Source organism: Lactuca saligna, chromosome 1 (assembly GCF_052625555.1).
Source record: "Lactuca saligna cultivar CGN05327 chromosome 1, ASM5262555v1, whole genome shotgun sequence".
NCBI lineage: Eukaryota > Viridiplantae > Streptophyta > Magnoliopsida > Asterales > Asteraceae > Lactuca > Lactuca saligna.
The window spans coordinates 77,972,200-77,987,941 of record NC_136417.1 but is presented as its reverse complement, the minus strand read 5'-3'; the positions used below and the strand labels follow the sequence as shown (position 1 = coordinate 77,987,941).

At 34.0% G+C, this 15,742-nt stretch overlaps 1 protein-coding gene across 1 annotated transcript; it reads right to left on the bottom strand.

The window, feature by feature from the left end:
• Positions 1-8,620: 8,620 nt before the first annotated feature.
• LOC145008842 (uncharacterized) lies at positions 8,621-12,240 on the bottom strand. The gene is made up of 3 exons (XM_078967465.1): positions 11,290-12,240; positions 11,011-11,018; positions 8,621-9,644 (listed from the first exon to the last, which is right to left on the bottom strand). The coding sequence occupies exons 1-3, from the start codon at positions 12,238-12,240 to the stop codon at positions 8,621-8,623; spliced, it is 1,983 nt and encodes a 660-aa protein (XP_078823591.1).
• Between the last annotated feature and the right edge of the window lie 3,502 nt (positions 12,241-15,742).

Genomic DNA, 15,742 nt, shown 5'->3' with positions numbered 1-15,742 from the left:
CGCATGTTTTGACTTCCAGAATAATTGAGTTTATTAAGAAAAATTGAATTGTTCAAATAGTCCACAATCGTTCATATGTCGGAAGTAGATATGAATGAAGATTGTCATGAATAGGTGTGTAGAGTGTCTAAATGGTGTTAGACATAGCAAAAGATTGCTGCAACGTTCATGAGTGCTTATGAACTAGATTTGAGCATTGGAACAAACCCGCGCTTGCTGGAATCACCTTATGGAATGTGATAGTAAATGGGTGATCGCAAGACGATAATATCATATAGTCTTAAAACCTAGATATATGGTTTGTTATTGGTTAATTGATTGTACATTGATAATGCGAAAACGCATTGGTAACTCGATGTTATAAAATGCATTGTTGTGTGTAGTTGGTTAATGAATAAGTAAATGCATATAAGTCGAAGTTTATCTATAACTTTTATCCTTTAAAGGAAAAAGTGATATCTCGGCCGCTCGATGATTTGATTTGAATTATGTGTCGGGCCCGGTCAGAACTGAATTGATGTGTTCGATTAAGTTCTACGTCAAATAAATCGGAAATTGAGAAACCAAATGCTAGACTAACTATTCCATAGTATTGTCAGCATGATATCTAACAGAGGACTGTACGATCCCTTATCTGAAGGACAAGATTGATTAGATCAGAGTTTGACAACGCCTTTGAGAGCTACGATTGCAAATCGGAATGTACCTGCGCATATAGTTACTAGACTTATCCAAGTGGGAGACTGTTGGAATAGTGTCTAAGGCTGCAACTATATTAGGCAAGTATTTGACCCGATTGTGCATGGTCCTTTTGGGTTGCCTTCACCATAGCAACTTGGTAGGATGATTTATTATGAGAGAATAGATATTATTAATGTATTATGAGAATAATATAAGGAATAATAATATAGTTATTTGATTAATATATGTCATAGATTAATTAGTATTAATTTGGTGACTTAAGGAGATTAATTAAATAAAAGGGTATAAATTGTCAATTGTTTGATAGTTAAACTTTAGACTGTAAATCCTTATTGGATAAAGGGTTTGACGATTTCTAGGCTAGGATAAGCCTAAATTCATCCAAGGCATTATCTTGGAAGGATTTGGATTGCCTTGAGTAATAGTTATCCAACTAGGGTTTGAGTTGTAACCCTTAAGGAGTTTACAAGTATAAATAGATCCTATGGCAAAGGGAATTCGACACCTCCTCTAAAGTAAGGATACCCTAGCCGAATTCCATCCTTTCTCCTCTCTCTCAAATCATCCTCTTTGCTAGTTGGTGTTTGTAAGCCATTAGAGGAGTGATAATTGTGACTCTAAAGCTCCAAGAACAAGAAGATTAAACAAGTGTTTCAAGGCATGCTTCTAACTGTGGTTTTGTATTGTTCTTACACCTAATTTGTCATTAGAAGTCTTGGATTCAAAGCATGTTTAATAGAGAAACCAAGATCCGAGCATTAAGGTTTGTATGCGCACTTAGGAATGTTCTTATGTACAAAACCCATCACATATAACTCCCCAAATACGGTCCAAAATTTTCGTTTTTAAAAGCATTAATAAAACCATATCTCATAAATTATTATAAATAAAATCATAAACCATGTGTCTCAAAACATCACAACAAACGTTGTATCAAATCATATGACAAAATATCAGAGTCTAAAACGCCCCAGGCTGAACTATGGTGTGTGCGCTAAAATCATCCCGAGCCTTTCCCTTTGCTAGTGGAAGTACCTGAAAACAAAAATATAAACGGTAAGCACAAAGCTTAGTGAGTCCCCCCAAGCTACCACAAACTATACACATAATCACATACTAGGCCTAGCGCCCAGCATCGGGCCCCGCCCGGCATCGGACCGAGGTCCGACATAACTTGGGCCTAGCCCTGCATCAGCCCCCGCCCGGTATCAGAACGAAGTCCGATATACATATCAAATCAACAAGTGTAACATATACATAAACATAATCATAACATGAAAGCTAACATTCCTCGGGCTTGCCTCGGCATCGGACCAAAGTCCGGAACACATAATCATACACATGCAAGAATCACGAAGACATCAAGCATACTAACTTCCTCGGGCTTGCCCCAGTATCAGACCGAAGTTCGAAACATAAAATCTACATTGGCCTAACCCCAACACATACAATCACACATAAACGGGCTTGCCTTGGTGCTTTAGACCCGTTCCTATAGGAGAAGACTCACCTCTCAAACTGAATGCTAAACTCGTGTGTGAGGAATCTCTACTGGCTGCTGCCACGAGTCCCCGACTAACTCTATACAATGATACTTTGTCAAAACCTGATAATCTTCTTAGGCTAAAATGACCATTTTACCCCCTTGGTCCTACTTGGTCCATATCTAAGGTCCAAGACCATAATACAAAAGGTCCTACACTAGGTAGGCTTCGTTAGCCCACTAGTGGCCCACTAATTGCCTAATTAGCTAAATTGAGCCTACTCCCTCTAATAGGTCTTACCCTAAGCCCAAACGTATTCTTAACCTATTTTATTTGACTTTTGATGGTCCACTAAGGCCTAAAGACCCAAAGTCCACAGTATGGGCCAAACCAAGGACCAAAACATGCCAAACACATATATGTTGCGTACACGGGGCATACTCCTATGTACGCTAGGTCTACTAGCTAAATGGTGTGTACGCTGCGTGTACTTGCTTGTACGCCCATCGTACTTCTCTGTTAAGTTGCTTTTCCCATTAAGTGCTTAATACTTTAATCCAAAGGCTATAAACACAGATCCAAGTCCTCTTCAATGTCTTGATCCATAAAGTCGATCACTTAGTGGCTTGCAACCCACTAAATGAGCCCAAACATAGAATAATAGCAACTAACTCCATAGAAATGGATAGATCTCATGCATGGTTACATAAAGGCCTTAAAGGTTGAAACTTTACTGCTAAAGGAATTCTTTGAGCTCCAAGGGTGGTAACCCTAAGCTCAAAAATGAAGTTGCATGACAAAAATCCATCCTTTGGACCTAAAAAGGTCCAAAGCTCCATAATCCTAGATCTAAGCTTCTAAGAGGAAAGTTGGAAGCTTTATACCTCCTTTGAGAGCCAAAAGATGAAATAGTCCCAGATTCTTAAGCCCAAGATACTCAAGTTCTTCTTCTACAACTCCTCTTCTCTTCTTCTAAGCTTTTCTTCACCAAAATAAGCTCAAAAGGTCAAACACACACAACAATGGAGTGTGAGGGCCTATTAGGGTTTTATAAGGGTGAGGGACTGGTAAGGAAGCTAGGGTTTGAGCGATAATGGGGTATTTATATGACTAAAACCCTAAAAATTAGGTTTTTGAGTCTGCTCACGTACGCTGCGCGTAATCCTTGGTACGCTATACGTACGTGCATGCACTCCCCACATCCTAGGTGCCTTTACGCCCAGTGTACACCAGGTTACGCCCAACGTACGACTTATGGGCATCCCAACAACTTGGCCCACTTTGCTAAGGTCCACTCCAAAAATCCACTTGTCCTATTATTAGTCCAATAACAAATATTGATTACTTAAATTAACTAATACCTTGAGAGATGGCTGTTACACATATATTTTGTATTATATAGTATTTGTTGTGTGAACTAGTTATTTCATGCTAACATAACGATAATACATAGAAAATTTTATACTAGTTTATCTGTAACAATATGCTAATATTTTTATAAACTAGACTTATTGTATTTTTTCATAAAAAGCAAATTGATTTATATAAATAAAGCATTTAGGCACATGTATCCTCCCCCCCCCCCCCCCCCCCCGGTCTGCGAAAATAATTAAAATATTAAAAAGGCCATAAGCATTCACCCTTAAAGGGTAAGTTCCAATCGTTCAAATTAGGTTTCTTTTGAGAAACTGCAAATCTACCATTCTTGAATTTTGAAATACTCTTGGGACCGTTTCTTAACAAATATAAACTATTTGGGGTTTTTTTGGTAATTTATTTAACCAAAATAGGACTGATTTGGTTAAAATAATTCAAGGGTGGGACTGAAATGGTTTATATGGGTTTAATGTTTGAGTCTTGGACTGGTATTGTTAAGAAATCTCCATGGGAGGGGCCGTTTTTAATAAAATACACCAAAGTTTGGGGAATGGACTCATTTTGTAGAAATGATTCAAGTGAGGGTGTATTTTGCTCATTTTATATATACAAAATGATTTTAGGGCTTTTATAAAAGGAAATCTCATGGAGGGACCATTTTTGATTAATGGCCGAAACTTAATCTAATTGAGGGCTTTTACTTCCCGTTTCTGATTTAATGGGGGCAAAGAGGAAAGGGAACGATGCACGATACTCGCAGCGATGAAGGAGGAGGACGAAGGCTCGGCTCTGCGTGCGATCCTTACTTCTCGCAGACCACAAAGAAGGCCGAAGAAAACGAAGCTCATAGGCGGTGCGTCTTCGGTCGATTCGCGAGGAGGTACTAGTTTCCGGGTCGACGAGACCGAAGAGATGGAGGACGTGAAGAAGTAGCGAAGTTTCGCTAGTCTCTTCCGGCTGCGAGGTGTGATGTCCGGCTTCGCAAGCAACGGTAGTAGCAAGGCGAAACCTCTGGAGCTTTGTGATCGATGGGAAGAGCAGAGAAGGAAGAAAACGATGGGAAAGGGGGATGTGCTCGGCGGCTTCTTCTTTGCTCTTCTCCTGGTCCGATCGAAATCAAACATGAAGGAAAGGGGAAACATCTCTCTCTCTCTCTCTCTCTCTCTCTCTCTCTCTCTACATATTATGTATAGCTCCAGACCAGGTGCTATGAGGAGGAATCTAGAAGGTACGTAGTTCCCTATGTTTATTGGAGCTCAATCTTCGTGTTTCCATGTTGGAATTTTGGAAAAACAATAGCCTTGACAATTATTTGACCTTGATTTAGTTGGCTGGAATTGTTTTCCATGTTGGAATTTTGGAAAAACAATAGCCTTGACAATTATTTGACCTTGATTTAGTTGGCTGGATTTGTTGTTGTTAAAGTAACTAGACACATTGATGTTCCATTTGATCCATGAAGGCAGGTTAGGAAATAAGTTTTTGATTTGCATTGAATCGAGACAATGTGGGTTGAATAAAAAATAGGATATTAGATTGTGGATGTCTCTCTGTTACTGATTCTAAATCACTGTTAGTCAAGTTTCTATTACTAAGATGCCTCTCTATTACTAATAACAAGAATTCCACAAGATGGTTTAAGTTGGTATCCTATTGAGTAAACTTCAACCTTGAATCTAGACAATATAGCATAGGGATGATATTGTAAATTGAGAAATCATTGTTATCAAACCTTTTTTATTAGCAACATACCCTAGAAAAAGTAGGTTTAGGGGTTTTAGGGTCGGATTACATTTGAAATAATTTGAATTTTCCTAAGTTTTTAACGTTTTTCTGTGAGGGTACCCCTACCTGAAAACAAGAACCAATTTTGAAGGTATAAGCTTATGAAATATACTAAAATGATACTATGCTTTGATTCTAGAACTCTAACCATGCTCTTTACTTATGTGAAATTTTCATTGTTTCTAAGGCATATCGTTGTATGTTTTTCTCTATAAGTGCAACATGATATAACTAGTTAAATGCTAACTTTTTATTTGATCTATCCTTTTGGACGACTCCAAATCCATTGCAACAAAAGAATTAAAACACATCAAAATGATACTATTTGATACCATCCTTACTTAATAACTTTTTTTAATTTGATCTATTCGGATATTATCATGCAGGGGATAACGTGAAAGCTGGTATTACGATGGAGTTTACATGATGATGTCATGGAGTATAATGGAATACGAGAACCAAATGGGTGTGATTGTTGAGCTTAGCCATGCCATCTTGTTTCTGTTATAAGATTATACTTTCATTTTTTTTAGTGTGCCATCTTAGTTATTTTCTTGGTTTATAATGATCTTACTTTCAATTCTTTCTATGACAATATACTATCAATAGTGTTTATGTATTATAGCATCAGATTTCACTAGTATATATATATATATATATATATATATATATATATATATATATATATATATATATATATATATATATATATATATATATATATATATATATATATATATATATATATATAGTTCGTTTGGTCATGGAATTGGTTGTTCAAACATAAACATTATATGCGTTGAACTTCAATTGTCATATAATAGTTTATTTTATCATATTATTTGTTGTTGCTTGTGGTATTATTATTATTATTATTTCTTAATAATAAATTACATTATAATTAAGAAATGTAAAATGTTTATACATTTCTAATTTTAGTAAGCTACGTGACATTAAGAGAAGACTCGCAACACAAAAAAAGCGCTATACTTAAGGATGAACATGGTGCGAGTCGGTGCGGTTTTTGGCCAAAACCGAACCGAAAATCATAACTTCGGTTTTTTGAAATTTAGAAACCGCAGCATTCGATTTTTATGCGGTTCAGTTTTTGTGGTTTTTTATTGCGGTTTGTTTTTGTTGTTTTTTTTTTTTTTTTTTTTTTTCGTTTTGTCTTTTTACTAAAACTCAAGTAACTCAATGAATTACTTAATTTGACTCAGATGAGAAGTACTAATCATTTATTGAAGATGAACCGATACCACCACCTTTAGGTTTCAAATCAAGTTGCATAACCACTCATCCAATATGTTTCTAATGCTTAAATATAATACGAATTTAATATAATATTTGTTTTACAAGTATAAACGATAATATCAATTAATGTATTCATAAAAATGATAATATATCACTAGTACTCTTTATATTTAAATGTTAAAAAATATCATAAACATTATTTGTTATTGTAAATACCACTGAATGTATACTTAAAAATATACAATCATTCTCCGATAGATAAGATAAATATTTATATTTATAGAAATTTTAATTGTCATAAGTTCTTGTTTTTACAAATATCAACACTTAATTTATATATATATATATATATATATATATATATATATATATATATATATATATATATACATATATATATATATATATATATATATATATATATATATATATATATATATTTATATACATATATATATATATATATATATATATATATATATATATATATATATATATATATATGTAGGGTTAGGTTCATGTAAGACGGCCTAATTTTGTGAGACCGTGAGATGCATTTTTTTTTATTTTTTTTTTATTTTTTTATAATTTTTTTTAGTTAATTCAAGTTCCGAAAATAATATTTAAAAAAAGAATTTTTTTGATTTTTCCATTTATTTTGCATTTTAAAATTATTTTTAGAATATATACAGTGTAATATTCTATTTAGAATATTTCACGTATTTTAAAAAAAAAGAGAATTTTTTTTAACTTTTTTAATTTTTTTTTTATTTTTTTTAGTTAATTCAAGTTCTGAAATAAATATTGAAAAAAATAATTTTTAGATTTTTCTATTTATTTTGTATTTTAAAATTAATTTTTAGAATATATGTTAGTGTAATATTCTATTTACAATATTTCACATACTTAAAAAAAAATGGATTTTTTATATTTTTTTCATTTTGTTTTATTTTTTATTTTTATTTTTTTTTAGTTAATTCAAGTTCCGAAAATAATATCTAAAAAAAGAATTTTTGGATTTTTCCATTTATTTTGCATTTTAAAATTATTTTTAGATTTGGTCTCACGGTCTCACAAAATTAGAATGGTCTCAAATGAACCTGAATATATATATATATATATATATATATATATATATATATATATATATATATATATATATATATATATATATATATTGTGCGGTTCGGTTTTTTGCGGTTTTTACAAGATTAAAAACCGCACCGCACCGAGTATTTTCGTGTTTTAAAAAACTAAAAACCACACCATGGGTTTTTATTTCGGTTTCACTTTTTCGATTTCGGTTTATACGGTTTTTTTGGTTTTTTTGGATTGCGGTTCGGTTTTTGCTCTCCCTAACTATACTAATAGAATATCTACAGGAAACCTGATACAACAAATTAAAGTTATACCACCACAATACAACAACGGATATGTATATTCAAAATAAAAAGTAATGATATAAGTTGTTAACGTCTAATTCAATCAGAAAATATGATTCAATTATTTCATATATATCATATATATATATATATATATATATATATATATATATATATATATATATATATATATATATATATATATATATATATATATATATATATATATATATATATATATATATATATATATATATATATATATATATATATATATATATATATATATATATATAGTAATAGCAACTGGTTTGAGTAAGAGGTGACTTTAATATTAGCTTAGAGTAATTATGAATAATCATGTCATACAAAAATTACACCACACTTAAAAACATAAGCAAGAAAATTATCAATAACGAAATGTTAATATTCTATAAGTTAAAAAGAATATCATGGAAAAAAAAAAAAAAGATGAAATCCAACTTTCACCTAATGGTAGATCATATCAATTCATTTCGATTTTTTTCCTTATTCATGCATTTAAAAAAAAAAATGCAATTATTTAAAGCGTTATAATTTCAATTTTTTGTTTTCTAGCCATACTTTGATAACAATAGAAAATACCCAAATTACACTTTATGGGTGGTTTCCATCTGCTTCTAAATCGGATGCATCCTCAATCATCTCGACGACTTCATTCATTGTAAAGTGCAGATCCCTACTACGTGTTACGTGAGGTCGCACTCCCCCCCTCCTGTTCCATCTCCCTCTCCCACGGCCTCGTGTCAGTTTATCCAATATTACGTGCCTGGGATAACTCCTCTTTATGCACTTATATGCAACATCTATTAATGTATTCAAACAAGGGCTATCAATTTTATCTCTTATATAGTCATCAGTGAATATATTGAGTTGATTGTTTCGGTAATATTCTTGAAGTTCATCAAACTGCTCTTCTAGGTCAATATATTTGTCTAGATCACCAGCCCGACGTCCACTCAATATTTCAAACATTATTACGCCAAATGAGAACCTGTCTGATATAAGGTCGTATGGTCTGTGGTATGTGGGACTTTGTCTTGACAAACCAAAAAAAGAAACTTTGGCTTCCATATTTTCATCCAACAATATGTTTTCACAGTTAATGTTACCGCTTGTTTCTCTATTGTCAACCCCAAAAGCCAAATGAATGCACTGGAGTCCTCTTGTTGCCCCTAGGCAAATCTTCAGGCGTTGTGCCCATGTTAGTTTAGGCAAGTTATTGTTGACGTTTTCAAGATAAGTAGCAACGCTTCCATTGATAGCATGTTCATGAACTATAATCCTCTCATTGGTTTCCTCACAGTAACCAATGAAAGGGGAGATGTTTTTATGGTGAAGAGTGGAAATCATCTCGAGCTCCTTCTTAAAATCTTGGTTCCAGTTTGAGTACTTTTTTGGATGCAAGCGCGTGACGACCACGGTGCGGTTTTGCCAATGTCCATAGAGTTGTCCTTTGTGCACTGCACCATATTCAGAGTCTCCAATACATGTTTCCGGATCGAAGTTTCGAGTTGCCAAGTTTATTTCCTCAAGTGGAATTAGGAAACTTTCTAAGCTTCGTGTAGATGATTTTATGTGGTTTTGTGAATAAAAACATAACAGGGTTTGATAAATCACACTGATTCAGTTGTAAACATATAACAAACACTGCAAAATATTTTTGGCGTCTTTTTTTACATTTAAAAACTGTTATAGGAAATAGAAAAAAATGTCATGAATAAGACTAATTTTGTTCTTTTATATGCAAGAAGATATAATATATAAATGATTTATTTCCTCTAAAATCGATATTTCAAAACGTCATAATAATAATAAAACTATATATAATAAATATTCTATATAATTTTAATATACATAAAATATAAACAATAACTAATATGATAATGAGAAAATTAAAAAAAGGGTAAATGGCACAAAAAATATTTTTTTAAACAGAAATTCGATTTTGAGACCATGTTTTTTTGGTGTCAATTTTGACACTATGTTTTCCAATTTGTTACAATTCTGACCACTTGACCGGTTAACTAAGTTAAATGCTTACGTGACATGATAATGTGCTAGTTTTCATGATGAGACATGCTAACATAATATGCTGACGTCTTAAAATTGATTTTTTTTTCCTCAAAAAACACTAAGTTTTCACTTTTTTCGATTTTGACACTAAGTTTAATTTTTTATTTCAATTTTGACACTATGTTTTTTTTTTGTTCCAGTCGAAAATTATTTATCAAATTTTGTTCAATTTTGTGTATTTTTCATTTGAAACTGTATAAATATTTTTTTATTACATTTTAAACCGTATAAACATATTTTTTTCGTTTAAAAACCACATTTTTATTTAAATACAAGGTGTTTTTTTTCTTACATTCAAAACATTAGTTATATCATGAGAATCAAACTAAACATAAACTTCTAATAAGATGTAAAAATTTGATAGGTTGCAAACTTGATATCCGAGTTTTGATCGACTACACATCTCCAAACCTTCAAACACATTTTAAAGTTGCATATTTAATATAAAATACAATTTCGATATAACTAATACATATTTATACATAAAAATATGGTTTGAGTGTAAAAAAAATAAAAATATAAAAAGAATAAAAGAAATAAAAAATTGTATTTATACAAAACTATGGTTTTTAAATGAAAAAAAAAAACATATTTACACAGTTTAAATGTATCAAAAAATATTTATACAGTTTCAAATAGAAAATTGTCAACATTGAATAAAATTAGAAAAAACAATGTTCGATAACAAAAAAAACATAGTATGAAAGTTGAAAGAAAAAAAATTAAATTTAGTGTGAAAATCGAAAAAAAAAAAAAATGAAAACTTAGTGTTTTTTGTGAGAAAAAAATTCAATTTTGACACGTCAGCATATCATGTCAGCATGTCACGTCATCAAAACTGACATGTCATCATGTCACGTCAGCATTTAACCTGGTTAACCGGTAAAGTTATCAGAATTGTAACAAATTACAAAGCAAACTGTCAAAATTGATATAAAAAAAACCGTTGTCAAAATCGAATTCTTATTTTACAAAAAAAAAAAATGTTTTATATACCATTTACCAATAAAAAAACTAATAAAATGACAACTTGTTATCACTTAATAGAAACCAAATTGACAGAGGAAGGTTGAAATAGATACTTAGATAAACTCTTGATATTATATATATATATATATATATATATATATATATATATATATATATATATATATATATATATATATAAATGATTGAAAGAAAAGACTTACCAATTGAATTGTGATTGCCTGCTCAATCTTCCTGATGACCTTCTCCATGGTTGGTCGTTCCTCTAACTTCAGGTTGAGACATTTATGTGCAATTTTGTTAAATGTATGAAAAGAGCTCATATCGGTATGATTTTTAATATAAGGATCAATTAACTTGTCTGGCTCCGCAGCCTTTTTGTCATCGTCATAGACGCTTCGGACCACATCAATGAGATATTGCGGCTTAGCATCATCTCCGAAGCACTTTTCACGATAAACCAGTGTCCCACTTGACATTTCAAACATAACAACTCCAAAGGAGTAGACGTCTGACTCTTTGGTGAGTCTGCTTCTTTCGTTGTAAACCGGATCCATGTAAAACCTCGTGCCCGCAACCCTTGTATGAATTTGGGTATCTTCTTGATTTCTTGCACCAAATTTTGACAAACCAAAATCACAGATTTTGGCTTCCAGATTGTCATCTAAAAGTATATTTGCACTCTTCACGTCTCTGTGAATTACTCTTTTGTCCTCCCCAAGTCCAGAGTGAAGGTACTTGAGCCCTTTTGCTGCACCTAAGCAAATCTTCATCCGTTGTGGCCATGTTAAGCCACAAATCTTATCCGGCTTTTGGAGATGATGATCAAGGCTTTGATTCTTAGCAAATTCGGAAACTATGATCATCTCATTGGCCTCATCACAGTAGCCAATGAAAGTGATGATGTTTGGATGATGGAAACTGGAAATCATCTCGAGTTCATTACGGAACTCGTTGTTTCCTTGACCACCATCCCGATTAAGACGTTTGATGGCTACTTTGCGTTCATTCCATTCTTCAGAGAGTTTCCCTATGTGGACGAAACCGAATCCACCATCTCCAATCAGAGTTTCTGAACTGAAGTTTCTTGTGGCCCGCAGGATTTCGTGGAGTGGAATCCGATACTTTTCTAGGTTTTCCCCTGAAGAAGACATTGTTTTTTTATATATTGATGATTTTTTTGAACAAAGAAACTGAACAAGAAAGCATGAACGCGTGGTGATTGTGTATGCTAGATGTAGCTTTGTGCTTCCTGTTTATATCGATGTTTATCTAGACAGAACTCATTTGCTTAAAAAACTGTAACTACTGGCTTAAAGATTATTATATATAACCGTTGACTATGATATGTCCATGGAATACTTTAATCCCACTACTGCACATGATGGTGGATGAAGTTTCGTCTTTATTTTATCTCAGCAAGACATAAACTATTAATGGTCGTAGACCATTGCGAAATCGTTGATCTGGTGGAATTGATGTTGTAATCCGTTGACAAATACTTGGTGAGTTGACAAATACCTCCTAACTTCTCTCTAGTTTTTTTTTTTTGCAATAATTTAAGTCTGGTAGCCAATCAAAAGAGCACAATAATTTTCTTATAAACATCACTAATTATTAGGAATTGTGGTTATCATGGTAACCTTTTAATGAAACCTTTAGAGGTTATCTTTGTATCACTCACTACTCGATGCATTTGGTACACTCTCGATCAACCTCTGAACGAATCAAAAACCATGTAATTAACATGCATCTAAATAGTTTAGCAATCTTATTCTTACCTTCTATTAATCATTAAAAAGTTGGAGACTTTTTGTTCAACATTAAGCGCCATACACAACAATTTATATATTATAGAGTTGTACAATACAACACTTTAAAACACAAATTGTTGTCTACGTAGAAAAAATGTAGTGTACGAATCAATTCTCAATAAACAACCCCTTAGTATATAGAATATTTTTTTAAAAATGTTTCTTGTTTTATCAACAGAGTGTAAATACGCTCATTTAGAATACTCATTATAATATTAAAATATAGATGTATGAAAGGGTTCATATGTACTCGGGAAATTTGCAATTTATTACATCTAATCTTTATTTATGAGATGTAGATATATTGTCTATTATGAGAAGACGAGCAAATGCAAAAGTCAAAATGTCAACCTTTTGACCTAGCTTTAGAGATATTTCTTGGATCTTCTTGAATCTAATCAATCATCTTCACTCTGATTGTTAGGATCAGATCTCAACTGCGTTTGGTGCTACCAAATTCACTCTTGATTAATCAACGAACGAAGTTGCGTGATCTCAGAATTGTTACTTTATTTTAGTTCATTAAAAGAGCCTTATTTAATGATAAAAAAAACCTATGGCTGGAGAGAATGGTTTGCACCGAAGAGAGTATGCAACAGTCACAACTATGTTCGTGACCAATCTTCCAGATCGAACTCGAAAGGAGATTGTTAAGAAGATCTTTTCAAGGTATGGGAGTATAGTGGATGTTTACATGGTGACAAAGAAAAACTTTGCTTTTGTTATATCCAAAGGGGTGCAGAATGATATGCAACTGGAGGCTTCCCTGCAAGAATTAAAATGTTTAGGTTCAGTGCTGGAGATAAATGTAGCAAAGTTTGTAAGGAAAGCAATACATGTTCGTCCCGGGATGGCTCGGAACAAAGAAGGGGACAAGAAAATTTTGCACCATATAGGTATGGGCTCGTTCTGTGATGGCAGATCTTTTGCTGCAATATTATTTTTGAATGTTGGTCGACCTTTTCCTTCTCCACCCCAGAGTTAACTAAAAAACCTATCACCCTTGAGGATGATTCGTTCTGGGCACATTGGATTTGTAGCCTGCTTATTCTCATTGGAATCACTCACAGCCGAGAACACATAAAGAAATTACCAATGAAGATTAGGTTGGGACAGTCTTATGCCTATGGAATGAAATATTTGGGGCGATTATCGATTAGGATTCGATTTGGGAATGATTATGACGCTAATGAATTCTTGATGAATGAAAAGTATTGGGGGAACTGATTCAGTGAATTTTAATACGGGAATTCATACGATGAGCTACTTGGGAGGATTGCATGGCTGAAGATGTAACATCCCGAAATATCAATAGTAGAGTTTAAGGGCCTAAAAGAGTAAGTTGTGAAAGAGTGACTCGGCGAGTCCATGGATGGACTCGGCGAGTAGAGTCGCGACTTGGTCGCGTGTTAAGTGGCCGACTCGGCGAGTCAGTGTAATGGACTCGGCGAGTAGGCGCTGTGTGGAGAAAACCCTAATTCTCGGGGTTGAGCCTTATATAAAGATCATTATGTTTCCCTCCCAGCCTCTTTATCACCCCTTGAGCCCCAGAAAACCCTAAATCACGAAGAAGCACCATTATTGAATGGATTGGAGCTTGGAGAATGTATTTGTGAAGGAATTTTGGGAGATTGAAGGCTTGGAGCAAAGGGCTTTGTTTGGATTCGAGTCTCATTTCTTTTGGGGCATTCCTTTGAGGTAATATCTCGTTTTTTTGAGCTGCTATTTCTTAGATGCATCATTTTGGGGGTGTTGGAGATCATATCTTTGGATGTATTGGAGTTTATAGGTTAGATCTGAGGTTGCTAGCTCAGATCTGGAAGGGAGAAGGTCTAGAGTGCATGAAAGTCCCTGTATTGGAGTGTTTAGTGAAGCTTACATGTCCCAAACCCTAGCCCCAATGTGCAAACAGATTAGATCTCCTTGGATTCACGTAAAGTTTGCCACTTTATGTGATGGATGAGTGGTAGGAGACTAGATCTATGTTTTGGATCAATTGCATGGCCTGGAATGCTTCTGAATGGATTCAGAACGGTGGTACTCGGCGAGTCACATGGGTGTACTCGACGAGTTGGATGAAGATGGCCTGGAACTCGGCGAGTTGTATGAACAACTCGGCGAGTAGGTTGAAGATAGCCGTAGACTCGGCGAGTCTGTTCTTGGACTCGACGAGTCTTGTCGAAGGGTCCCGATATTCTCTGGTTGAGTCGAGAATCGGTGAGTCGAGGGATGACTCGGTGAGTTGTGGGCGAGTGGACTCAGAGTTGTGGGACTCGGCGAGTCTCGGGGTGACTCGGCGAGTTGAGTCGCAGATTGGGGAAGTTCTGAGCATGGGAGCTCGACGAGTCGACGGGTTGACTCGGCGAGCAGGGTCAACCAGGAGGGTTGACTTTGACGGAGGACTTTGACTTGGACCAAGAGATGACCATTGACTTTTAAGGCTTAGTCAGCGATGTGGCCTTTGGGCCAAGATAGGGGTAAAATAGTCTTTTACCCTTAAGAGGGTGCCATGAGAGGGTTGATTCTAGTCTCGAGAGTTATATTCATGAGAGTATTTGCCTTACGTGTTAGGCGGTGGTGGGTTCGAGATTCAAGTGTGGGGATATCTGCTTTCTGTTTGCCAGGTGAGTCTTCTCACTATACTTTACCTTGAGTAGGTAACCAGAGTTATGTGATCAGAGTATTTGTATGCTATATGTACGTGATGTATTGTACTGCATTATTTCTACGTGATTTATGTTGTGCATGTTTTAGAGTTGGAACCGGAAGGTTCCCAGAGTTAGAACCTGAGGGTTCACAGAGTTTGGGTGCACGGACCCATAGAGTTATAGCCTCGAGTGGC

What these genes read in the sequence shown, in the direction of transcription:
- LOC145008842 (XM_078967465.1), bottom strand. Translation starts at nt 12,240, where the DNA reads ATGTCTTCTTCAGGGGAAAACCTAGAAAAGTATCGGATTCCACTCCAC.